Raw genomic sequence first — 26,196 nt, 5'->3', positions numbered from 1 at the left:
CTTTTTACTTCTTTCGAAGAAGGAGCAGAATGAGAAAAAAAAAAAAAAAAAGAGGATGAAGGTTGGATTCAGCTTTGGTCTAGAGAAGTTAAACTTTTTTCATATTATATGGTCAATAGCTAAAATCATTAACTCCAGGATGGTGAGAATCATGGCCTTCTTTGAATTGAAAATCTATTGTAAGCTTGTGCTTGTAAGCATATTTGCACGCATAATATGTAGTCATCTTCATCATCTACACATACTCAAATATCAGGATCCGAAGCATGAATCCCATTTTTTCCATTTAAATCTGCCTAAAGCTATATATATATATATAGCTCTATTGTTTGGTACCACATAGAGAGGAACAGGAAGTTAAAACACCGAGTTCTTACAAGCACAGAATTAAGATCAAGAAGGAAAAAAAATGAATGGAATAGAGATCTTCCTTTTCTAGTTAGTGGAATTCATAACGTCACTAATTCATTAAAGCTGAAATAAACTCACTTCCCAGCCACAGATGTCATGTAAACTGGAAACAACACAAGAAATTTATAAAGAGGTAAGTAATGGAAGTTTCCTTAATCTTTTGGAACATTTAGTGTTTACCTTGTTGTATAGAAGTGAGGAAGGACGATGCAACAAGCCTTTTTTTTTAGTAGTCAAAATTTATTGATAAGAGGACAAGGTGTCCTCAAAGAAGCTAAAACAGATTACAATCTCCCCCTGCTAATAGTATCCCATCTAAACAAGAAATCTTCGAAAAACAAACCCCTAAACTCCTTAAACTACTTGCACCCAAAAAAACAACAAACCAAGAATGCTAAAAAAATTCTCCTGCAACGAGTTTTCCTTGCCGTCAAAAGTGCACCCATTCCTTTTTTTTTTTTTTTTTCCACAAACCCAGCACATCGCAAAGGAAGTAAACTTCCAAAAAATCTTCAACCTGCCAGAAAAAGATGGAAACTTCCAACTGAAAAGAAAAGTAACCAAGCTAGGGAGACATGAAGAAACCTTAAACAATGAAAGGAAGAGAGACCAAACACCAAAAGTTAAATCTCAATGAAGGAGGAGATGCTTAACAGACTCCCCACTCGTTTTACACATACAACAATAATCCACAAAAAATAGACCTTTGTGTCCAAGATGATCAACCGTTCAAAGCCTGTTTAATAAAGATGCCAATCACATAAAGAAAGACGTTTTGGTCGCACTCTGGAAGCCCACGTAAAAGATGGAGGAAAGCAAGACTCATGATTTCCTTCCAACAGAGAATAAAAGTACTTGATAGAGAAACGAACATCACTAGTACCTTTACAAATCCGACAATCCTACCTATCAAGAGATGGACTCGAGGAGACTGACAAATCTATGATAGAAGTTGTGTCCACAATCTCCCTGTCATCAAGTCGTCTTCGTAGACCAAGATCCCAAGACACACCTCACTTGGAACCAAGAAAGTAGAGATAAACATTCCTTTCCTCATGGACAACGAGTACAAACCTGGAAACAAAGTCTGTAGATGAGTCTCACAGCACCAACAATCCTCCCAAAAACGAATTTGTTCTCCTCTTGCGACCTCGTAGCGAATATGCTCCCCCAAGGTGTCCCCCACATTAGAAATACATCTCCAAACACCACACCAATAGGGAAGTCTACTCGGCTACACTCCCAACCCATAGGGTCCTCTCCAAACTTGGCTGCAACTACTTTCCTCCAAAGCTCATCTTTTTCATTTCTAAAACGCCAACACCAGTTACCCAGCAAAGCTCCACTTACAGATCTAAATCTTCAAAACCAAAGACCACCCAACATTCTATAATGATGATTTTGAGAGCAAACTAATTACCAAAAAAGGCAAATCATAAAATAAGCTAATTTCACCATAAACTTAAAACAAAATCAAATAAGTGATTAAGAAGGGGTTCTATGCTAACTACAATCATACAATGTCAATCCCTAAAATAAGGAAAGAGAGATTTAAAAGATTTGTAGTTCCACTAGCTTAGGGTTTCAATTCAATAACCAATTTGGACTCTGTTGATCCTTTCAAGGATTAAACAGGCACAAAGGGTTTTTAAGTGGTTATTGCGAAGGCTTCAACAATCCCAATTGGCTATATGTTAAAAGATTGATTGCAAAGTTTTGCAATTAGAGCTATGTGTGAATATTAAACCAAAAAAATAACCCAATGTAAATAAAAGTGATCATGCCTAAAGTGATGGGAGCATCAAATCTTGAAGAGTAGATTTTAGTTTTTATGTAGTATTCTGTTTTAGGGCTTTGTTTAAGTTTATTAGGCTTGAAAAATTAAGAGAGATAAAGTTATGAAATTAGGTTATTTATTTGGAATTTTAGTTTGATTACAATTCATGGATTTATTTTCTTTATATATAGGTTATATTAGGCTTTTTTAACAAAGAATGATGAATAAAAAGAGTCTGAGCTTTGATCTTCCCAACAATGGGGCGTGAGACCATTTTAGAGTGACTCCAATATAACATTATTTTTTTTCTTTTAATCTTGTTTTTTTTCTTGATTCTTAATTTTTGAAGCCTACAAAACTCAATCCTTAATCCTTTCCCCTTTCCTTTAACCCTTCTCCAACCCCATTCAAAATATCATAATTTACAAAACTTTGCATTTTACATCTCAATAGCCAATTAAGATTTTGGAAACCCTTTTTGCTATTGTCCCCCAAATCAGATCCCCTAATCACCCTTTTTTTCTTCTTCCCCCCACTGTCCTGCATCAGATTTGGTATCAGGGCCTAGCTTAGGCAACAAAAAAATTAGTAGATCACATTGGGAAAAGATGGACTCAAATGACAATATTCTCAAAGGAGCTAACAAATATATTATCAAATTTATGTCAAATGCACCTCTAGAGCATATTTATGTTATGTTTGCAACCAAATTATATAGGAAAGCAAACAACACAAACAACGACGTGAAAAATGGTATGAAGAGCTCAAACCATTGAACTTATGCAACAAGTACAATTGTCGTGGGCATTATAAATCAGAGTGTTCAAATAAGAAGAATGAAGCAATTGTGACCAAAGTCCATGAGCCTAAACTCAAAACAAGTAATGAAGAAATCGAGAAAGAAATCTATGAGCCTGATTTAAGCATGAGTCGCGATCCAGACTGGTGTCTCATTCCTATAATAACCTTTGGTGTCTACACAGAAAATTATTATTGAAGTTCAAACACATCGGGCAACGTGCATGACTGGGTGAGGAGCCCTAGATGTTTTAAACTCAATAAAAATGCGTCATGTAGACAACTTACCTTTATTATACGAACGAAACACCGTTCTAGATCCTAACTCTTAATCGATAGTGAGATTTACGAGTGTGAGGCATCATTATTGGATCTTGAAAAAGAATCTATGTTTGGAAAATAAGAACAATTGGAAAAGAAACGTGTTGAGTCACCACATCCTTTACCCCTTGCACAAGTCTTGTCCGACGAAAAAGAAAAGGTAGATGATATTTGGGATAAACCAAGGAGTTACATTATACATGGAGCGTTGCAGAGCGCTAGCTCCAGTTCTTGCATGAAAATAAGATTCCAACGGTTATTTATTTGGTTTGATGATATCTATTGGAGCGTGGAGGGTGCATTGATTGAGAAGCAAGCCATGATCATATTGCACATGGACTACAGAGACTTCATTTGCTGGGGAATTACAACAATTTTATTTCGCCAATGACAAAATATTCCCAATCGGGGAGAATTAATGGGGACATCAAAGCATGAAGAGCAGATTTTAGTTTTTATTTACTTTTCTATTTTAGGGCTTTAATTTTATGTTTTTTGTGCTTATTTTGATAGTTTATAGGCCCATGGTCTTCGCATAGTATTTAGATGCAGTTTATTAATTTTAGTTTGTATTTTATTAAAGTTTATTAGGGTTGAAAAATTAGGAGAGAAAGTTACAAAATCAAGAGCCAAAACTACTATCTACAGATTACTGCTTGAAGTACTATTAGAAGTATTGTGTGAAGGAGCTGGATAAGTACTGTACGTTTGGGAACCAGTTCTGAGAAGTACTATCAGAAGTACTTCTAACAGAGTTTTGTATTTGGGAACTATCCCAAATTCTAATAAAATAACCAAAATGCCCTTATAAGTACTAATTATTGTTTTTAGCATTATAACTCCACTAATTATGTCCTAAAATATTTTTCATGTGTTATTAATTATACAAAAATGTTATAATATCATTTTAAACTTAAGTTATAATTAATTTTTTACAAAATTTAAACAAAACCTCCCCTAAAAGCTGGACTTTTAAAAAAAAAATAAACCTGTAGAAATATACTCTGTCAAATATAATATCATAAATGAGTACCTCTCACCAACAAAACACCAGATGATTTATAACACCACACTAAAAGAAAATTCAATCTAAAAACATACAAGATAATTAACAAGAAAAACACACGACCATGTTGTTTGGATAGTATACAAGATCATATGAACATAAACACAATCTGAACTATAAACACTTGAATGATGATGGATGAAACTCAATCTGAAAACAATAAAAAAAGTAATTATAAAAGTAATGTATCAAATTCACAAATCTGTGATAGCTAAGCAAAAAAAAAAAAAAATTTATAAAACACGTGTATCAAATTTATAAACCAAATTCACAAATTTATAGGCAATGTGATTGTAAAATTCATCAAATCAAGTCATAATATTGATCTGAAATCATCTTTTTCAGATGACAACAATTACTCCCTAAAATCAATTAGAATCTTGGACAAATGAGTAGTGGTGATACCTTACCCCATCAATGACATTATGTTTGAAAATCAGTGAAGAAATCCCTAAATTTTAGAGGAAAAAAAACACTAGATCCGAATGAAGAAGAACAACGATGGTTGGAGCAAAGCCGACGGTAACTAAAGCGACGACGACAGGTTGGAGCAGTGACAGCTAGTTTGAGGGCAAAAATCAATTGTCCAACAGATGAGATCATGAATGAAGGAGACCGAAAAAAATGGGTAAATAGGCTTTAGGATATAAATTGGCATTTCACAAAACTATGAAGGGCATACTTGTCTTTCAGATATGTTATTTTGATGGAGAATGTGCTCCCCCTCATTAACACTTTTGAGAAGTATTTGGGTTGCTACTTCGACTTGGAGACGATTTTAGCTCTAGAGCGAAGTACTTGTATTGACACCAAACGTGCGTGAAAGTGTTTATGACTCCCCGCCAGAGTCAGAATCACTTGGAGAAGTCAATCCAAACAGGCCCTACGCTATTTATTTCGAATTTTAGTTTGAATAGGATTCTTAGATTTATTTTCTTTATATATGGATTGTATTAAGGTTTTTTTTAACGAAAACTGAAGAATAAAAATAGAGTTTGAGCTTTGATCTTCACAAAAATGGGTGTGGTGTGAGAGCATTTTGAAGTGAGTCCAAGATAACATTTTTTTTTTCTTTTAGTCTTGTTTTTTTTCCTAGTTTTAAATTCTTCAATCTTAATTCCTCACTCTTGAAACGTATAAACCTCAACCCTTAATCATTTCCCCTTTCCTTTAACCCTTATCCAACTCCATCCAAAATATCGTAATTTACAAAACTTTACATTTTACACCTCAATAGCCCATTAGGATTTTGGAAACCCTTTTCCTATTCTCGTCCAAGTCCTTAACCCAATTCCAAATCCCAAATCAAATCCCCTAATCACCTTTTTTTCTTCTTCTTCCCCCACCGTCTTGTATCAGATTTGGAATCAAAGCCTGGTTCAAGCAACAAAAAAATCAGAAGAGGATCTAACAAATATGTTGTTAAATTTACATTTAACGCGCCACTCTCAATCATATTTCTACTATGTTCATAACCGTATTATACAAGAAAGCGAAGAGCACAAACAACGATGTGAACAATGGTATGAAGAACTCAGACAACAAAACTTATGCAGCAAGTTAAATTGTTGTGGACATTATAAATGGAAGTGTTCAAAGCGGGAGAATGAAGCAAATGTGATCAAATTCTATGAGTCTAAAGTCAAGGCGAGTAATGAAGAAATCAAGGGAGAAATCTATGAGTCTGCTTTAAGCGATAGTGAGATTGACGAGTGTAAGGCATCATTTTTGGATCTTGAAGAACAATCTGTTTGAAAATTTTGAACAATTGGAAAAGATAATTATTGAGTTGCTACATCCTTTATAGCGAACACAGGCTTCGCCCCACAAAAAAAGAAAAGATAGATGATTTTTGGGATAAACCAATGAGTTACATTATACATGGAGCATTTGAAAGTGCCAGCTCTAGTTCTTGCATGAAAATAAGATTCCAACGATTATATATTTGGTTAGACGACCTCTATTGAAGTGTGGAGGGTGTATTGATTGAGAAGCAAGTCAGGATCATATTGCACGTGGACTACAAAGACTTCATTTGTTGGGGAATCACCACAATTTTATTTTGCCAATGGCAAAATATTCCCAACTAGAGAGAATTGATGGGGATATCAAAGCGTGAAGAGTAGATTTTAATTTTTATTTAGTTTTCTATTTTAGGAGTTTAATTTTATGTTTTGGGCTTATTTTGATGTTTTAATGGCAATGGTCTTAGTATAATATTTAGGGCAATTTAGTAAATTTAGTTTTTATTTTATTTAATTTATTAGGATTGAAAAATTAGGACAGAGAAAATTACGAATTTAGGTCATTTATTTAGAATTTTAGTTTGAATAAGATTCTTGGATTTATTTTCTTTATATATAGATTGTATTAAGGTTGCTTTTAACGAAGAATGATGAATAAAAATAGAGTTTGAGTTTTGATCTTCACAACAACGGGTGTGGGGTGAGGACATTTTGGAGTGAGTCCAAGATGACATTAATTTTTTTTTTTTTAGTCTTGTTTTTTTTTACTTGATTACAAATTCTTCATTCTTGAAACCTACAAACCTCAACACATAATCATTTCCCCTTTCCTTTAACCCTTATCCAGCTCCATCCAAAATAACGTAATATACAAAACTTTGCATTTTACATCTAACTAGCCTACTAGGATTTTGGTAACCCTTTTCCTATTCTAATCCAAGTCCTTAACCCAATTCCAAATCCTCTAATCACCTTTTTTTCTTCTTCCCTCCGTCCTATATCAGATTTGGAATCAGAGCCTAGGTCCAGGCAACAAAAACATTAGTAGAGGATTTGACAAATATGTTGTCAAATTTACATCGAACGCGCCACTCTCAAGCATATTTCTACTATGTCTGTAATCGTATTATGCAAGAAAGTGAAGAGCACAAACCACGATGTGAACAACAGTATGAAGAACTCAGACAACAAAACATATGCAACAAGTCAAATTGTCGTGAAAATTATAAAACAGAGTGCTCAAATTGGAAGAATGAAGCAACTGTGATCAAAGTCTATGCACCTAAACTCAAGGTGAGTAATAAAAAAATCAAGGAAGAAATATATGAGTCTAATTTAAGCTATAGCGAGATAGATGAGTGTGAGACATCATTATTGGATCTTGAAAAATAATCTATGTCTGAAAAATCTGAACAATTGGAAAAGAAAATTGTTGAGTCGCTACATCCTTTACCGCTTATACAGGTTTTGTCCTACGAAAAAGAAAAGGTAGATGATATTTGGAATAAACCAAGAAGTTACATTGGAGCATTTTAGAGTGCCAGCTCCAATTCTTGCAAGAAAATAAGAGTCCAAGGGTTATTTATTTGGTTTGATGATATCTATTGAAGCGTGGAGGGTGTATTAATTGAGAAGCAAGCCAGGATCATATTGCATGTGGACTACAGAGACTTCATTTGCTAGAGAATTATTATAATTTTATTTCGTCAATGGCAAAATCTTCCCATTCAGGGAGAATTGATTGGGACATCAAAGCTTGAAGAGTAGATTTTAGTTTTTATTTAGTTTTTTATTTTAGGGTGCTTTAATTTTATATTTTTAGGCCTTATTTTGATATTCTATTGGCCCATGGTCTTAGTATAATATTTACAGGCAGTATAGTAACTTTAGGTTGTCTTTTATTTAAGTTTATTTGGGCTAGAAAATTAAGAAAGAAAGTTACGAAATCAGGTTATTTATTTAAAATTTTAGTTTGATTAGGATTCTTGGATTTATTTTCTTTATATTTAGATTGTATTAGGGTTTTTTTTAACGAAAAATGATGAAGAAAAATAGAGTATGAGCTTTGATCTACCTGTTAAATAAATCTGTAGGGTTATTTTAGTCTTTTCCCTTTCTTTAGTTATCTTATGTAATTCTTATATAGCCTAATTAGGGCTAATTAATCAAGTTTAATCTTCTCTCTCTATTTCGAACTTGGTATCAGAGCTTGCTCTCTGAAGCTATATCGAACTCCTCCTTCTTCATTTATAACAGACCTCAATCGACTTCCTACACCCCTACACCACTCGTCTTCAACCTATATCACCCCTACGGGGGTTCTCTGTTGCTGCAAACCCTAATCGCATCATGAGATAGGGAGTTAAACAATATTCAAAGCCTGCGATCAAGCTATACTTACAGCAACGATGTTGTTTAGGGCAACGATGTTGTTTAGGGCCTACAAGTCCTAAGGCAGCTGTATTTCAGCCTTGCGACACCGAAGGTGGTTGTAGTGAGGTCCTGCGACACCCAAGGTAGAGTCTAGACGTTTGCGATCACAGCAGGTGACTGTGTTTCAGCTTTTTCAACGCAGCAGCTGGCTGTTCTAGTTCGTGCAACACAGCTGGTGAGTGTTTGGACCCTACAACTACAGCAGGTAGTTGATTCTTGCGCAAACGAACCCAATAAGTGGCTATTCTAGTTCGTGCAACTCAGCTCATGAGTGTTTGGACCCTACAACTACAGCAGGTATTTGATTCTTGAGCACACGAACCCAATTAGTTGTTGTTCTGCCTTGTGTGACACAGCAGGTGGCTGTGTTTTAGTTTTCCGATTCCCATAGTGGTTATATGAGGGTTCCGACAGTGTTCTTGAACATCTACGAAATTTTTCGATCACAACAGGGTGCTGTTTAAGGTTGTTCTCACCTCTCTACTGACCCTCGAACCCTTGACCTGGGGTTGTTTACACAACTTATTAACCAACCCGGCTGCAAGGAGGATTACTTGCGGTAATGATTACTTGGGTCACCCACAACAGTGTTTAATCAATCGTTATAGCTCTTTCGATCGTGTATTGTCACCTTTAGGGTGCTGCGATCACTTTATTCTAGAGAGTTGTGCCCTCATCTTCGTGAACTCTCTTCAAACCAAAGTACTCGGATTATTTGATGGCTTCTAAGTCATCCTCTTCCTCAATCACTGGTATTAGTAATGGATCGAGTGGTCTTCCTTCTCATTCAACTGACTTTCCAGGCATTCAAATTACTACCGTGAAATTAGATGGTCCTAACTATCTCCTTTGGGCACGATCGGTTGAAATGTTCATTGGTGGAAAAGGGAAGATCGGTTACCTCATAAGGGCAGACAAACAACCTGCATAGACCAACAGTTCTTACTTACAATGGTTTGCTAATGATTCTATGGTCCGTTCTTGGCTGGTTACATCTATGCAATCACACATAACAGTTGGTTTTATGTTCTCCTCGACAGCAAAACAGATATGGGATTCCACAAAGAGCATTTATTCGCAACGTCAAAACAATGTCCGAATTTTTAACCGTGAGATTTCTCGACTCTCGCAGGGTGACTCTTCTATTACTACCTATATATCACAAATACGTGCTCGATGGGAAGAGTTGACATTTTATTCTTCGTACTACTCCTGGAAGGACCCTCTTGATGAGACATTATATGCGTCAATTCTGGATAAGAATCGGGTTTTTCAGTTTTTGGCTAGTCTCCGGGATGAGTTTGAGTATGCGAGAGTTCATTTATTGGGAATGGATCATTTTCCTTCCCTACAGACTGCGTATTCCTATGTCTTGGTTGATGAGAGTCGTCGCGCAGCTGTCATACCCCTTTCTTCGGGGATCACTCCGCTATGCTTGCTCGTCTACCTTCTTCACAGTCCCCCAGTAGGTCTCTGCCTACCCATCAGCGACATAAGTGTGATCATTGTGGAAAGTTAGGTCATGTGAAGGCTCGCTGTTATGCACTTCATGGTCGTCCTAACCAACATCGTCAACAGTCTCAACGGTCTTCAGCTCATGTAGTTTCTCAGCAAACGAATGATTTAGCACCTCCTTCAGCTACTACCTCCTCATCGGATTCGGTATCTCTGTCCCAAGCCGAGCTTGACAAGTTCAGAAAATTCTTCAATCAGATAGAGACCTCATCTCAGCCAGTTTCTACCTTCGCTCACTCAGGTACATTTGCATCTGCACACAGTGTTTCTACCACTTCCTCTCCATGGATCATTGATTCTGGTACCTCAGATAACATGACCAGTACGTCCTCCCTATTTAAAACCTATAGTGTTTGTTCTGGTCATCGCAAGGTCCGACTAGCTGATGCTTCTTTGTCTTCCATAGCTGGTCAAGGTTATTTACCTATTACATCTTCTTTATCCTAAACTAACACACTTCATGTTCCTCAACTTACTACTAACCTTGTATCTGTTAGTAGTCTTACAAAAAATTTGAACTGCAATGTAACCTTTTATCCCTCTCATTGTGTCTTTCAGGATCTGGAGTCGAAGAGGACGATTGGCACTGGACATGAAGTAAATGGATTGTATCTCTTGACGTTCCCGTTTCACCTAGCACTCATTCTGCTCTTTAGCTTAGTAGTAGTCGTAGTCAGTCTAATAAGGCTCTTGTAATGTGTTGGCATTTACGTTTAGGCCATATTTCCTTTGGATATTTGAAATACATGTTCCCTACTTTATTTCATAATAACAATTTGTTTGATTTGTCTTGTGAAACTTGTCAATTACCTAAACATGTGCGTTCTTCTTATCCTATTAGTATGAATACTACTACACCTGCTATGTTCGACTTAATTCATTCTGATGTGTGGGGTCCTTCCCCTGTCACATCCACTCTTGGTTTTCGCTATTCTGTTTTGTTTATCGATGACCACAGTCGTACCACTTGGGTTTATCTTATGAAACACAAGAGTGACGTTTATGGGATCTTCAAGCAATTTCTTGCTATGGTTCATACCCAATTTGGTTGTACCATCAAGACCTTCCGTTATAATCATGGTACTGAGTACACCTATAGTGAGGTCTTGAAACTTTGTTTAGAGTCTGGCATTGAGCATCAAATGTTCAATGTTAAGACCCCTCAGCAGAATGGTCGCTCAGAACGAAAAAATCACCATATTCTAGAGTTAGCTCGTGCCATTTCTATTGGCATGAATGTGCCTCAATCCTATTGGACCGATGCAGTTCTTACTGCTGTTTACCTTATTAATCGGACCCCCTCTAATGTTCTTCAGTTTGCCACACCCCTCTCTAAGCTCTCTCCAGATCATCATGTGTTTCCACTTCCTCCGCACGTGTTTGGGTGTGTCTACTTTGTTCAAATTCTTGCCCAAACTAGTACTAAACTTGACCCTAAGGCCGTAAAATGTATCTTTCTGAGTTATTCCTCTACCCAGAAAGGATACCGTTGTTACCATCCTCCTTCTCGACGGCGTTTCATTTCTCGAGATGTTTCTTTTTTTTAGCATACTCCTTACTATAGTGGGTCCGTTGGAATTCAATCTGAGTGGTTTCCTCTAGATTCACCTGATGATTCTTTTCCTTCTTTATTTCCCCTTCCCATGCCTGTTCCTCCCTCTCCACCCCCCTTCAGTTCGTCCTCTCCTCCATTGCAGGTTTACTCTCGACGTCCCCGTGATACTACCATCACTTCTATGTCCGACCAGCTCGCCTCATCGCCTCCAGCTCCGCCTCCGTCTATTCCCTATGATGATCGTCCTATTACCACTCGTAAGGGTAAACGCACTTGTACTTATCCCATTTCAAATTATATATCTGATTCTGCACTATCACCTTCCTATCGGAGTTTTCTTGCTTCTATTTCCGTTGTTTCTCTTCCTACTACTGTTGTAGATGCTATTGCTCATCCTAAGTGGTGCGCAGCTATGATTGATGAGTTGACTGCTCTTGAAAAGACTCAATCTTGGGAAATTGTTCCTCTTCTGCCTGGAAGAAAAGCTGTGGGTTGTCGATGGGTCTTCACGCTTAAGCATAATCCGGACGTTTCCATTGCTCGTTATAAGGTTCGTCTGGTGGCCAAAGGTTATGCTAAGACTTATGGGATTGATTATCAGGAAACTTTTGCTCCGATTGCCAAGATGACCACCATTCGTGTTCTCCTTTACGTTACTGCTATCCGAGGCTGGCCTATCTTTCAGTTAGATGTCAAGAATATTTTTCTCAACAGTGATCTTCAGGAAGAAGTCTATATGGTCCAACCTCCTGGGTTTCTTCCTTCTGCTTCTCCTGCACATGTTTGTCGTCTTCGCCGATCCCTTTATGGTCTGAAACAGTCTCCTCGTGCTTGGTATGAGCGCTTCACTAAAGCCATGCATCAGTTTGGTTTCCATCAGAGTTCTGCTGATCACACCTTGTTCTTGCGTCACTCCCAAGGCAAAACTGTTGCTCTGATTATGTATGTGGATGATATTGTTCTTACTAGAGATGATGCCGATGGCCTTACCAAGGTCAAAACTTACTTAGGACGTCAATTTGAGATTAAGAACCTTGGTCATTTTCGTTATTTTCTGGGTATTGAGGTTGCCCGTTCCCAGTCTGGTATATTTATTTCTCAACGTAAGTATGTTCTTGATTTACTCAGTGCCTCTGGTCAGCTTGGATCTCGTCCAACTGATACTCCTTTTGAGCATAATCACAAGTTGGCTGATTCTAAGGGGGAATGTGTGTCAGATATTGGCCAATATCAGCTTATTGTGGTTGATCTACTTGTCTATGACTCGCCCTGACATTGCCTATGCTGTCAATGTTGTAAGTCAGTTTATGCACTCGCCTCGAACATCTCATCTTACTGTTGTTTATCGTATTCTTAGATACCTTAAGGGATGTCCTGGTCGAGATATTTTATTCAACAATCATGGTCATCTTCGCATTGAGGCATGGACAGATGCAGATTATGCTGGTTCAGTGACTGATAGACGGTCTACTTCTGGGTATTGTACTAAAGTTGGTCGTAACTTGGTAACTTGGCGTAGTAAGAAGCAGGATGTGGTTTCTCGGTCGAGTGCTGAGTCAAAATATAGAGCTATGGCACTTGGAGTATGCGAGTTGTTGTGGCTCAAAATCTTACTAGCTGATTTATGTCTTCCTGTGCCGATCCCCTTCTTACTATATTGCGATAATAAATCAGCTATTAACATAGCTGCAAATCCGGTTCAGCATGACAGAACAAAGCACATAGAAGTTAATAGTCATTTCATTAGAGAAAAGATAGTTTCTGGGCAGATTTGTACTCCCTTTGTTCCTACCTCTCAACAACTTGCTGATGTTCTTACTAAAGGTGTTAGTAAAACTTCCTTTGAAGATATCTTGTCCAAGTTGGGCATAGTTGATATCCACGCACCAACTTGATGGGGAGTGTTAAATAAATCTGTAGGGTTATTCTAATCTTTTCCCTTTCTTTAGTTGTCTTATGTAATGCTTATATAGCCTAATTAGGGCTAATTAATCAAGTTTAATCTTCTCTCTCTATTTCGAACTCTACCCAACAATGGGTGTAATGTTAGGCCGTTTTGGAGGGAGTCCAAGCTAACATTCTTTTTTTCTTTTAATTTTGTTTTTTTTCTTGATTCTTAATTCTCGAAACCTACAAACCTCAACCCTTATCTTTTCCCCTTTCCTTTAACCCTTATCCAACCCCATTCAAAATATCGTAATTTACAAAACTTTGCATTTTACATCTCAATAGCCAATTAAGATTTTAGAAACCCTTTTCCAATTGTCGCCTAAATCCTTAACCCAATTCCAAATCCCCAATCCGATCTCCTAATCACCCATTTTTTCTTCTTCTTCCCCCACCGTCCTGCATTATAAACGGTATTGGTTGGCTTGGTGTGAAGGATGTAGTTAAGTTTGTGTGCAAAGAATATTGGGGACTGGCGATTAGGTTTTGGCGGCAATTGGATGGTTGGAATAGCAATGAAAGAATGTATATAGGAATTGTAGTTGGGCCAGAAAGGTCTAGGGTAAGAAAATAGGATTGGATAGACTAATCTAGGGTGCTGGAAATGGCTGGCAGAAGTACACCAGATATAAATTTTCTGGCAACAAGAATTCTCAAAGGGTACCTCGGTTGGGTATTAGTTCATCCATAGGGCTCAGCTGGGTACCACAATTCAAGAGGGATGGGTAAATTGGACTAGATGGTGCTTACGATGGCTTTTGCTGCACTAGAGGGCAGCAGAATCAGATTACTACAGCAATAGAGGGTGCCATGAGCAGTTTGGTTAGGGTATATTGCAGCTATAGAGATACAGGTGGCTTGTTGGTCTTTAAAATATAAATATAGAAAGAGAGAGAGACCCTTTTTAAAAGAATATAGCATTAAAACTTACCTCAAACAAGAAGTGAATAGAAGATGAATAATATCTGTAAATATTAATCATCCATTGGTTTTGAAAGAGAAATTTACAAAAATATATAGTTTTCTACTCCAACGAAGACTCCTACAATACCCTAACTACTAAAATAGAAACGATCTTATAAAAAATCATGGGATTCTCTAATATCCCAATCATGGGACTCTACATAAGAGTCTAACTAAAATAAGAAATTGAAACATAACCCCTACTTAAACATGAACCACTAATAATAATAATAAGAATAAATTAAAAAAAATACTAACGACTCCAAATAAATCTGACCCATGGGCCCTGATGTCATATCAAGAAGACTTAGATTTCAAAAAATTACCACTCTGCCTTGTCTGGTTCCATGCGTACTACTTCAGAAAAACCAGTAAGTGCTGCTTCTAGATCAGTTTCAACCAGACCTGTAAAAAAGAAAGATGGATGTTACTAGAAGAAAATGAACTCTGAAGCAACTGTGGATACAGAATCTCAAAACAAAAAAGCTATAATTTTGTGAAAGGATAGCCACAGAGAAAAGATAGATAAATTAGTTGGAAGGAGATTATTTTGTGCCTAAATCTTCTCCAACACAAATAGAAACTAGATATGAGATATGAACAACTAAAGAAGACATCAGAAAAGGAATGAAAAATCATATCTATGCAATCACAACATTTGCCAGAATAAATTAAATACATGGAATACTATTATATATCCATGACAAAAATAAATAAATAAATCAAAGAAAGAGAAAGATTGCTAGGTATATCAATCAACTTTCTATAGCAACACCACCATCTACTCATAATCCAAAATTTTGAGTGTACAAAATGACAATCATCTAAGTCCCTCATGCTTCTGGTGATTCAAATGTCTTCATTTTCTCATAAGTAATAACCAAACCTAATCACATTAAGATGGCCTCTAATTTTAATGTCTCCCAAGGAACCTCATCATCAGGTCCTCACAAACCATTGCATTTTTCACTTTCCAAAGCCTTCATGTGCACCAAAATCTTGTCATTTCAAATATCCTTCAACTCGATACTCTTTGAATATCTATGTACTTTTTCTTCCAAAAGTTTCTGCAACTCTTCTCTGAAACTGCAAACCTCAACCACCCTGTTATCTTTGACCACCTTCTCTAATTTGTCCCCTCCAAAAAGCATAACAGTAAGCTTTAGTCTTTCTAAGTGAATTCATTAACAAGAAAGTGTAGAGGGATAGAATCCTCTCATCTAGACCGTTCATTTGCACCAATCGACACACATCTCAAGGTGGATGTGTGGCATTATTTATTTAGGTGGAACTCTATTTAATTAGGGAAATATTCCAATTTGGGAGGATTCTTCCTCTTTGGATAATTACTTTATTTAAATAAGGGTAAATATGACAATTCTAATTTGATTAGAATTAGGGTTTCTATTTTTGGTTTAGGATTTTTCTATTTAAAGGGACTAAAAGCCATTGGAAAGGAGGAAGAATAAAGGAGAAGAGAAGAGGGATAGGAAAGGAGGGATTTGGAAAGCGAAGAGAAAATCATGTAATATTGAAATAATATAGTAGAATGGCTCCTCGAGCCCGTAGATATTGGCACTTTTGCCTAACACCATAAAAATCTTGTGTTTTTTATCTTATTTAATGCTTTTCTATTATTTGTATGGCCCATGTGTGAGATCTTGAGGATCATCAACAAATCTCTAGTATCTCGAGACAAATTAGAAAAAATATCCCTACAATTTGGATTCGTCCATGAGAACAAATAAGGATCCACAAGAAATAACATGAAGTAGGAGTTGCGGGCTGCTCCCAAGAACCCTTGGCAAGTTTGGTCAATTTGATTTTATAGAGGGAAAGTCACGATTTATTTTTTGGATTATTGGATTGCAAGGAAAAGGTACGACCAAGGTAACAAGATTTGAGTGCTTATGCAGAGGATTAATAGGATTAAAACCAACCTTGGGAAAACTCTAAGCACCACAAAGAAAGAAAAGGGGAAATAATAGAGAGATGGGGGTTGCAGGTTCGTTGGACTACGACACATAGAAAAGAGAAGAAAGAAGACTGGATCACGTTCTACAGAGAGATTTTAAACTATTTTTCCAATCAAAAAAAATATGGGGTAACTATTGGCTCATATGGGCTGAGGCTAAAAAAAAGATGGATTGAAAGGAAGGTAGGGATCGTGGGGTAGTAGGTTCGTTGGGGGCTACTTGACAAACATTAGGGGCTACCCAAAATCAATCCTAAAAGGTCTAGGGTTTGGAAGACTATGGTTTTTTAGTCTTCTCTGTCTGTCGAAATAAAGGCATAGCTCCATGAAATGAGACAAGGTTGTTGTGCCCCTTCGAAGAAATCGACTTGTTTGATTGGGCCAAGATTGGTCCATCAGTTTGGAAAAGTTCATTGAGTTGAGCACCAAGATGGTTGACTCATTGAATTTCAATCGAGTTGATACACCTTTTGATTCAAATCAATTTGAGGAACTCTTTGAGGAAGCCTTACAAGATTGTGAAAGATTAACAAGAAACTTTAAGTATCACCTGGTTATTTTGATATCATGGTGATATTGGGTTGATAAGGAAAACTATCAAAGAAGATAGTGATTGAGTATTGAACGTCTTCATATGTAACAAGAACATAAGATAAAAGGGTATGTATAAAAAAGATTAGATTGGGTGCATTGCATGTGCATTGTTCTTGATGTGTGGGAAACCCCTTTCTTTATTTGAAAAGTACTATTGTGAAAACGTAGAATGGAATTAGGTGTATTTGAGGTTTGGATGCTTGTTAGGCAATAATATAGTCAAGAAGGAGGTGTTAATTAAACAAAGGTACAGGTACATAAAGAGCCATTAATTCTGAAAGGGATAAGGGTTATGGGATATTGATATTGTAAAGGCAATCCGAATACAGCTAGGTGACTTGACAACTAAGCCATTGCATCATGAAAGGGTTGTGACATCACAAGCTGCCTCACGTAGGCTATGAGGAACCAAGTAGCCTTGAAAGGATGAGGAAACTGAAGCTGTTGGGTATTTTTCACATTTCTTCATTCTTTAAAAATAATAATTGAAACAAAAAGTGGTTGGGTGCATCTTATACACATCAAATTTGATGTGCTTAAATCCCTTTAGTGGTAAATTCCTCAGGAAAAATGGTTTGCTGGGAATTGAGTAAAATATAATGTTTAACCTATGCATCATTTTTATGTACGAAGACTCCCCTTTTATCCTTTAAAAAGGAAATAGGAAGATAAAAAAAAGTGACAAGGTTGTGTTTGGGTGCGTGGACTACACATTATTTTCGGTGTGGGGCTAATTTCATGCCCAACTTGACCGAGTCTAGTGATTCCATTGAATTGAGTGGTCCAATTTATTTTATTTTTTGGACTCAACCTGTTGCACGAAGAACTTTCCAAAGGGGTGGTGCGTGTGACCGCGAGATTAATCCCACCTAAACGGTGGGGATACCCACAATATCAAAAAAAAAATTCTAAAAAAGAAGAATCCTCCCATACTGGGATTCATCCCTAATTAGAAAGAATTACACCCAAATATGCCATGTGTCCACCTTGAGATATGTGTCTGTTGGTGCAAATGAACGGTCCAAATGGGAGAGGATTCTATCCCTCCAAAGTATCTTTCAAACTCATTGGAACACTTATTTTCTTAACTTCACTTTTTCATTAACAACATTCTTCCAACAAACCTCCTTCCCAACTAGGATGTTGAAGGACTGTAGTGGGACTTCCACCAGCCATAAAGCCTATTCTATCACAAAATTGTAAGGCATGACTTTTCGTTGGAGTTTTCCACTATTTCTACCCCTTTGACTATTATTTCCATCCAGCGAAAATCTCAAACTTCTTTGAATCCATGGTGACTATCATCCTCCCTCTTCTTTTGTTTTTGTATATAATACTACAACCCCAGCCAAGAATTTTGATCTTCAAACCTGGTTGTTTGAATAATCTAGTGTACTTGAAGATGAAAAATTGGTTGAAGGGATACCCTCACAACCACATCTAATACATACCTAGAACCATTATATAATGATTATACCATTAATGAAAAAAACAAAGAAAAACAAAATACACTAATCCTTTACGGTGAAAATCCCACTTGTTTTACAGTAGCTACCATAAAAAACGTCTAGGAAAGTAAGAAAGAGAGCCCATTGTCACAAGTATAAATTCATTAAACCCTCTCTACTCAGAAGGAAATGAAAATTCAATCGAGTTTCCAAGAGCAGCAATGGTGCTTTGAAAAAATGATCTAGGATTTGAGGGAGATAAAAAAACCATATGGCCAAAAAAAGACTTGAAAATGAAGAAACCGGGGGTGATTCATGTGGATCAAAAAAATTAAAATTGAAGGAAAGATGGTCGAAGAATCTCAAGGTAGTGGAACTGATGGAGAGAGGTAGATTTCAAAATTTCTCTGTTTCTCTTGAGGTTGAAGAGCTAGCCTGCTTGATGAAAGGAGGCATGGCTTCGATCTAGATCCTGATGGGAGCTCCAAGGGTGATTGGGTGGATAAAGGGAAAGGGAAGTTCATGGAGGAAGTGGTGGTAGTGAAAGAGAATGGGGGACATCTACCGCAACCCATGCCTGTGAGGCGACTTTATGGGTAAACTTCTCTGAGCTACAAGGAAGGAGAAAGGGGGTCTTTCAAAATAATTAAATCTTCGAGGAAATTCTAAAGTTTTTAAACTTCAAATCGGTTTCAAAAGGGCAAGGTGGACGCACGTGGCAGGGGAAAAGGGTTCCTTTGCAAGTTCTGTAAAAGGAGGCTGGCAGAAAAAGCAAAACGGGTGTTATGATGCAACTAGGAGTAGATCATGGAAATGTCGAAAATGGGCTCACTTTATAGAGAGGATCTCAAGGTGGAGCAAAAGTTCCAAATCATTATTAAAGGGATATGTGCGTAAAGTCTGGTAAAAAAGCCAATTAAGACAAATATGCCGCAAACCATGGAGGAGTTGTCCCCAGGGAGCGGTGATCGAATTTCTAGGGTCTCCTACTCAATTGACGTGGAAGGTCAAGAATCGTCCAATGTTTGTAGTGCAGCAAATCTCGAGGCTACTAAGGCTGCAGATTGTGTGAGATCCGAGAATCCACTAGTTGCAGATAGTGGAAACTTGTTCACTGGGCTGGATAATAGTCTTGGGCCTAGCCAAGTTGATGGGCCTACGTGTGGCAACAATTCAGAATCCCTTATGTGTGGTGTGAATAACACTATGACTGGGTTGGACTGTTTGCGTGGGCCAGATCACGATTTCGACCAAAAGGGTTATCTCCAACTCTTTTAGCATTGGGATTGGGCAGGATTTGAGATCCACAGACTAGAGCCAGTCTGGCTGTAGAATGTAGAATGTTTAAGCCCACATTTACCTCTTTTGATTCTATTGAGGCTGAGGATTTTTGTTTAGCAATAGAGCTCTTCACGAAGTAGAACAAGTTAGTAAGGGCGTTGTGCATAAGTGGCAAGTAGGAGTTCTGGAGGAGTAAAGTTCAACCAGAAGTTCTCTCTGGATCAGTATGGCTCCGCAAGAGGATGCAAGTTGGCCTTCTCATGCCCTTATGTTCAAGATTTGAGGAAATCCCAACTCTCTTGACTCATATTTCCTTTCTCTAGGCTTCTAGTTATCTTTGGTGGGTTTTTGCTTTAGGTCCAAATGTTATCAAGGACAGAAGGGGTTTTTGCTACAATTGAATTCTCACAAATAGGTATTGAAGTTGATTCTTCAGCATGGTTGTTGAAAAATGTGGCAAAGGTTGGGTCTTTAGTGGATTTGCTAAGTGGGGACATGGGACAAGAAGGAAAGGTCTTGTTATTTGTTTCTTCCACCATACAATAGTTAGTCTTAGGAAAACTAGGTTCCATCAAGGGGGGATTTGTGTGAGGAGGAAACCGACGATGATCTAGAGTTGGAGGAGTTTGGGGCTAGAGGGGTTGTTTACCCATCAAGAGATTCCTGTAGAGGCAGTGGAAGTTCCAGGAATGCCTTCTAAGAAGAATACCAGATTGAGGAAGCAGTTGAGTTGGAGAGAAATCTCATTGATTTCCCAGTAAAGTCTTCTCCTGGTAGGAGATCAGGGCGACGCAAATCAATTCTCAATGTCGAGTAAATTGATGTCTTGGAATGTGAGGTTTGAACGATCACAAAATTAAAAGGGTGGTTAAATCTATGCAAAGTCAAGCCCTATTTGGTGACACTACAGGAAACTAAGTTGTATTAATAAAAAGATAATTGAGGAATTATGGGCCTCTAGGAATATCGCCTAGTATTGTGCACCTTCAATTGGAGCAGTTGGTGGGATTCTTGTTCTCTAGGATAAAATTTTTATTTAGGCGGAGGATTCGCTCGTGGATGCTTTTTCCGTTTTAGTTCTTTATAGGTGGGTAGGTTCAAATTTCTAGTGGATTTTCTCAGTTGTTTACGAACCAAACCATGATAGGGATCACCAACAATTTTGGGAAGAATTATGTGATGTGTGTGCCTATTGGTATGGGTCGTGGTGCATAGGGGGGATTTCAATGTAATAAGGTTTTCGCTCAAAAAGCTTGGGGGATCTAGAGTCTCTTCAAGGATGAGGAATTTTGGGAGATTCATGGAAGATAATGAGTTGGTGGATTTACCATTGTGTGGGAAGCAATTTACGTTGTCAAATAATCAGGAGAATGTGGTTATTAATAAATTGAACAGATTCCTAATTTCAAGAGACTTGGAGGAAAACTTTCCAAGCATTATCCAAAAGATCGTGCCTAGTCCGGCGCCAGATCATTGTCCCATTACTCTCGATGTAGGAGATTGTAGTCGGAGACCCTCACCCTTCATATTTGAAAACATGTGGCTGATGCATCAGCATTTGGAGTTGGAGTCGGACGGGAAAAAAGAAGTTGGGAGCTTGTCTCCTATTTGGAAGGCAAAGCGTATTACTGTGAAGGAGAATTATCAATCATTGGTGGTGATAGAAGAGGTGTGTTGAAGACAAAAGTCAAGAATTAGATGATTAAATGAGGGACATAACACTACAAGGTTCTTTCATAGGGCGACGATACGACACCATCGAAATAACTTCATCTCTAGGCTAAGAGTGAATGGAGAGTGGTTGATTGGTGAGGATGACATCAGTGAAGGAGCTGTGAAATACTATGAGAAGTTGTACAATAAGGCACATCTTGATAGACCCAAGCTTAATGGGTTACGTTTTGATAGTATCTCGCATGCTCAAAGATCTTAGCTGGAGAGACTCTTTAGTGCAGGAGGTTAAAAGAGCTATTGATAGTTTATGCAAGGAGAAAGCTCTGGGTCCAGATGGTTTTTCCTTGGGTTTTTTTCAAGTATGTTGGGAGACTTTGAAGAATGATTTGATGGCAATGGTTACAAATTTCTATTATTTCGGGTTTCTAGACCATGGGTCAAATTGCACATTTGTCTCCTTAATTCCAAAGAAGGCGTGTGTTGAGGATATCTCAGATCTAAGGCCGATTACCTTGATTGGGGCAACCTACAAGATAGTAATGTGGACATCAAATCTTAAAGAGTAGATTTTAGTTTTTATTTAAATTTTTGTTTTGGGACTTTAATTTTATATTTTTAGGACTTATTTACATATTTTATGGCCCATGGTCTTATTATAATATTTAGGGGCAATTTAGTAAAGTTAAAATTAAGAGGAAAATAGTGATTTAATTAAATTAGCCCTAATTAAGCTATGTAAGTATTACATAAGAGAACTAAAGAAGTGAAAAGACTAAAATAACCCTACAGACTTATTTAACACTCCCCCTCAAATTGGTGCGTGGATATCAACAATGCCCAACTTGGACAAGACATCTTCAAAGGAGGTTTTACTAACACCTTTAGTAAGAACATCAGCAAGTTGTTGAGAGGTAAGAAACAAAGGGAGTACAAATCTGTCCAGAAACTATCTTTTCTCTAATGAAATGACGATCAACTTCTATGTGCTTCGTTCTGTCATGCTGAACTGGATTTGCAGATATGTTAATAGCTGATTTATTATCGCAATATAGTAAGAAGGGGACCGGCACAGGAAAACATAAATCAGCTAGTAAGATTTTAAGCCACAACAACTCGCATACTCCAAGTGTCATAGCTCTGTATTCTGACTCAGCACTCGACCGAGAAACCACATCCTGCTTCTTACTACGCCAAGTTACCAAGTTACCACCAACTTTAATACAATACCCAGAAGTAGCCATCTATCAGTCACTGAACCAGCATAATCTGCATCTGTACATGCCTCAATGCGAAGATGACCATGATTGTTGAATAAAATATCTCGACCAGGACATCCCTTAAGGTATCTAAGAATACGATAAAAAGAAGCAAGATGAGATATTCGAGGCGAGTGCATAAACTGACTTACAACACTAACAGCATAGGCAATGTCAGGGCGAATCATAGACAAGTAGATCAATTTTCCCACAAGACACTGATATTGGCCAATATCTGACACACATTCCCCCTTAGAATCAGCCTACTTGTGATTCTGCTCAATAGGAGTATCAATTGGACGAGATCCAAGCTGACCAGAGGCACTGAGTAAGTCAAGAACATACTTACGCAAAGAAATAAATATACCAAATTGGGACCGTGCAACCTCAATACCCAGAAAATAGCGAAGATGTCTAAGGTCCTTAATCTCAAATTGACGACCTAAGTAAGTTTTGACCTCGGTAAGGCCATCGGCATCATCTCCAGTAAGAACAATATCATCCACATACATAATCAGAGCAACAGTTTTGCCTTGGGAGTGACGCAAGAACAAGGTGTGATCAGCAGAACTCAGATGGAAACCAAACTGATGCATGGCCTAAGTGAAGCGCTCAGACCAAGCACGAGGAGACTGCTTCAGACCATAAAGAGACCGGCGAAGACGACAAACATGTGCAGGAGAAGCAAAAGGAAAAAACTCAGGAAGTTGGACCATATAGACTTCTTCCTGAAGATCACCATTGAGAAAAGCATTCTTGACATCTAACTGAAAAAAAAGCCATCCTCGGATAGCAGCAACAGAAAGGAGATGTGAATGGTGGTCATCTTGGCAACCGGAGCAAAAATTTCCTGATAATCAATCCCATAAGTCTGAGCATAACCTTTGGCCACCAGACGGGCCTTATAACGAGCAATGGAAACGTCCGGATTATGCTTAAGCGTGAATACCCAGCGACAACCCACAGCTTTCCTTCCAGGCGGAAGAGGCACAATTTCCCAAGTTTGAATCTTTTTAAGAGCAGTCAACTCATCAATCATAGCTGCGCGCCACTCAGAATGAACAATAGCATCTGCAACAGTAGTAGGAAGAGAAACAACGGAAGCAGAAGCAAGAAAACTCTGATAGGAGGGTGATAGCGCAGAGTTAGATATATAATTTGAAATGGGATAAGTACAAGTGCGCTTACCCTTACGAGTGGCAATAAGACGATCATCACAAGGAACAGACGGAGGCGGAGCTGGAGGCGAGGAGGCGAGTTGGTCGGACATAGAAGTGATGAAAGTATCACGTGAACGTCGAGAGTAAACCTGCAATGGAGGAGAGGACGACTGACGGGGGGTGGAGAGGGAGGAACAGGCAGGGGAAGGAGAAATAAAGAAGGAAAAAAATCATCAGGTGAACCTAGAGGAAATCACTCAGATTGAATGCCAACGGACCCATTATAATAAGGAGTATGCTCAAAAAAGGAAACATCTCGAGAAATGAAACGTCGTCGAGAAGGAGGATGATAACAACGGTATCCTTTCTAGGTAGAGGAATAACCCAGAAAGATACATTTGACGCCTTAGGGTCAAGTATAGAACGATTTTGATCAAGAATTTGAACAAAACAGACACACCCAAAAACAAGCAGAGGAAGTGAAAACACGGGACGATCTAAAGAGAGTTTTGAAAGGGGTATGACAAACTGAAGAACACTAGAGGGGTTCCAATTAATAAGGTAAACAGCAGTAAGAACTGCATCAGCCCAACAGGATTGGGGCACTTTCATGCCAATCGAAATGGCACGGGCTAACTCTAGAATATGACGATTTTTTCTTTCTGATCGGCTGTTCTGTTGAGGGGTTTTAACATTGGACATTTGATGTTCAATGCCAGACTCTAAACAAAGTTTCAGGACCTCATTATAGGTGTACTCAGTACCTTGATCAGAACGGAAGGTCTTGATGGTACGACCAAATTGGGTTTGAACCATAGCAAGAAATTGCTTGAAGATCCCATAAACCTCACTCTTGTGTTTCATAAGATAAACCCAAGTGGTACGACTGTGATCATCAATGAACAAGACAAAATAGCGAAAATCAAGAGTGGATGTAACAGGGGAAGGACCCCACACATCAGAATGAATTAAGTCAAACATAGCAGGTGTAGTAGGATTCATACTAATAGGATAAGAAGAACGCACATGTTTAGCTAATTGACAAGTTTCACAAGAAAAATCAAACACATTGTTATTATTAAATAAATTAGGGAACATGTGTTTCAAATATCCAAAAGAAATATGGCCTAAGCGTAAATGCCAACGCATTACAAGAGCCTTATTAGATTGACTGCTAAAACTACTAAGCTGAAAAGCAGAATGGGTGCTAGGGGAACTGGGAACATCCAGGAGATACAATCCATTCACTTCACGTCCAATGCTAATCGTCCTCTTCGACTCCAGATCCTGAAAGACACAATGAGAATAATAAAAGGTTATACTGCAGTTCAAATTTTTGGTAAGACTACTAACGGATACCAGGTTAGTAGTAAGTTAAGGAACATGTAGTGTGTTAGTTAAAGATAAAGAGGATGTAACAGGTAAAAAACCTTGACCAGCTATGGAAGACAAAGAACCATCAGCCAGGCGAACCTTGCGATGACCAGAGCAAACACTATAGGTTTGAAATAGGGAGGACATACCGGTCATGTTATCTGAGGCACTAGAATCAATGATCCATAGTGAGGAAGTGGTAGAAACACTATTTGCAGATGCAAAGGTACCTAAGTGAACGAAGGTAGAAACCGGCTAAGATGAAGTCTCTATCTGATTGAAGAATTTTCTGAACTTAGCAAGCTCGGCTTGGGATAGAGATACCGAGTCTGATGAGGATGTAGTAACTGAAAGAGGTGCTGAATCAGTAGTTGACTGAGAAACTATATGAGCCGAAGATCGTTGAGACTGTTTACGTTGCTAATTAGGATGACCATGAAGTGCATAACATCGAGCCGTCACATGACCTAACTTTCCACAATGATCACTTATGTCGTTGACGGGTAGGCATAGACCCACTAGGGGGTTGTGGAGAAGATAGGCGAGTAAGCATAACAGAATGATCCCTTGAAGAATGAGGTAGGACAGCTGCACGACGACTCTCATCCGCTAAGACATATGAATAAGCAGTCTGTAGCGACGGAAAAGGATCCATACCCAATAAATGAACTCGCGCATACTCAAATTCGTCTCGGAGACCCGCTAGAAACTGAAAAACCCGATTCTTATCCAAAATTGACGAATATAATGTCTCATCAAGAGGGTCCTTCAAAGCATAGGATGAGGAATAGAAAGTCAACTCTTCCCACCGAGCACGTAGTTGTGAGATATAAGTGGTAATTGAAGAGTCTCCTTGGGAAAGACAAGAAATCTCACGCTCCAAATTGAAGATCCTAACATTAT

General features: G+C 38.1%; 1 protein-coding gene across 11 annotated transcripts in view; it reads right to left on the bottom strand.

Annotated features, from left to right (window-relative positions):
- The window catches only part of LOC147396384 (COP9 signalosome complex subunit 2-like), a 101,189-nt gene that overhangs the window by 60,613 nt on the left and 14,380 nt on the right, over nt 1–26,196 (bottom strand). For 10 of the 11 annotated variants that reach the window (XR_015180504.1, XM_086450351.1, XM_086450352.1 and 7 more), the window contains one exon: nt 14,858–14,936. The exons of the other annotated variant lie outside the window; for it this stretch is intronic. Coding sequence is in view for 9 of the 10 variants with exons in the window: in XM_086450351.1 (XP_086306477.1) it covers nt 14,858–14,936 (79 nt within the window). In the remaining variant the exon portion in view is untranslated. The remainder of the gene's footprint in view (nt 1–14,857; nt 14,937–26,196) is intronic. 11 annotated transcript variants of the gene reach the window in all.

The sequence above is a fragment of the Akebia trifoliata genome, chromosome 8 (assembly GCF_017979445.1).
Source record: "Akebia trifoliata isolate Shusen 1 chromosome 8, ASM1797944v1, whole genome shotgun sequence".
NCBI lineage: Eukaryota > Viridiplantae > Streptophyta > Magnoliopsida > Ranunculales > Lardizabalaceae > Akebia > Akebia trifoliata.
Note: the sequence above shows the minus strand (reverse complement) of the source record. Positions and strands in the feature narration are given on the sequence as shown.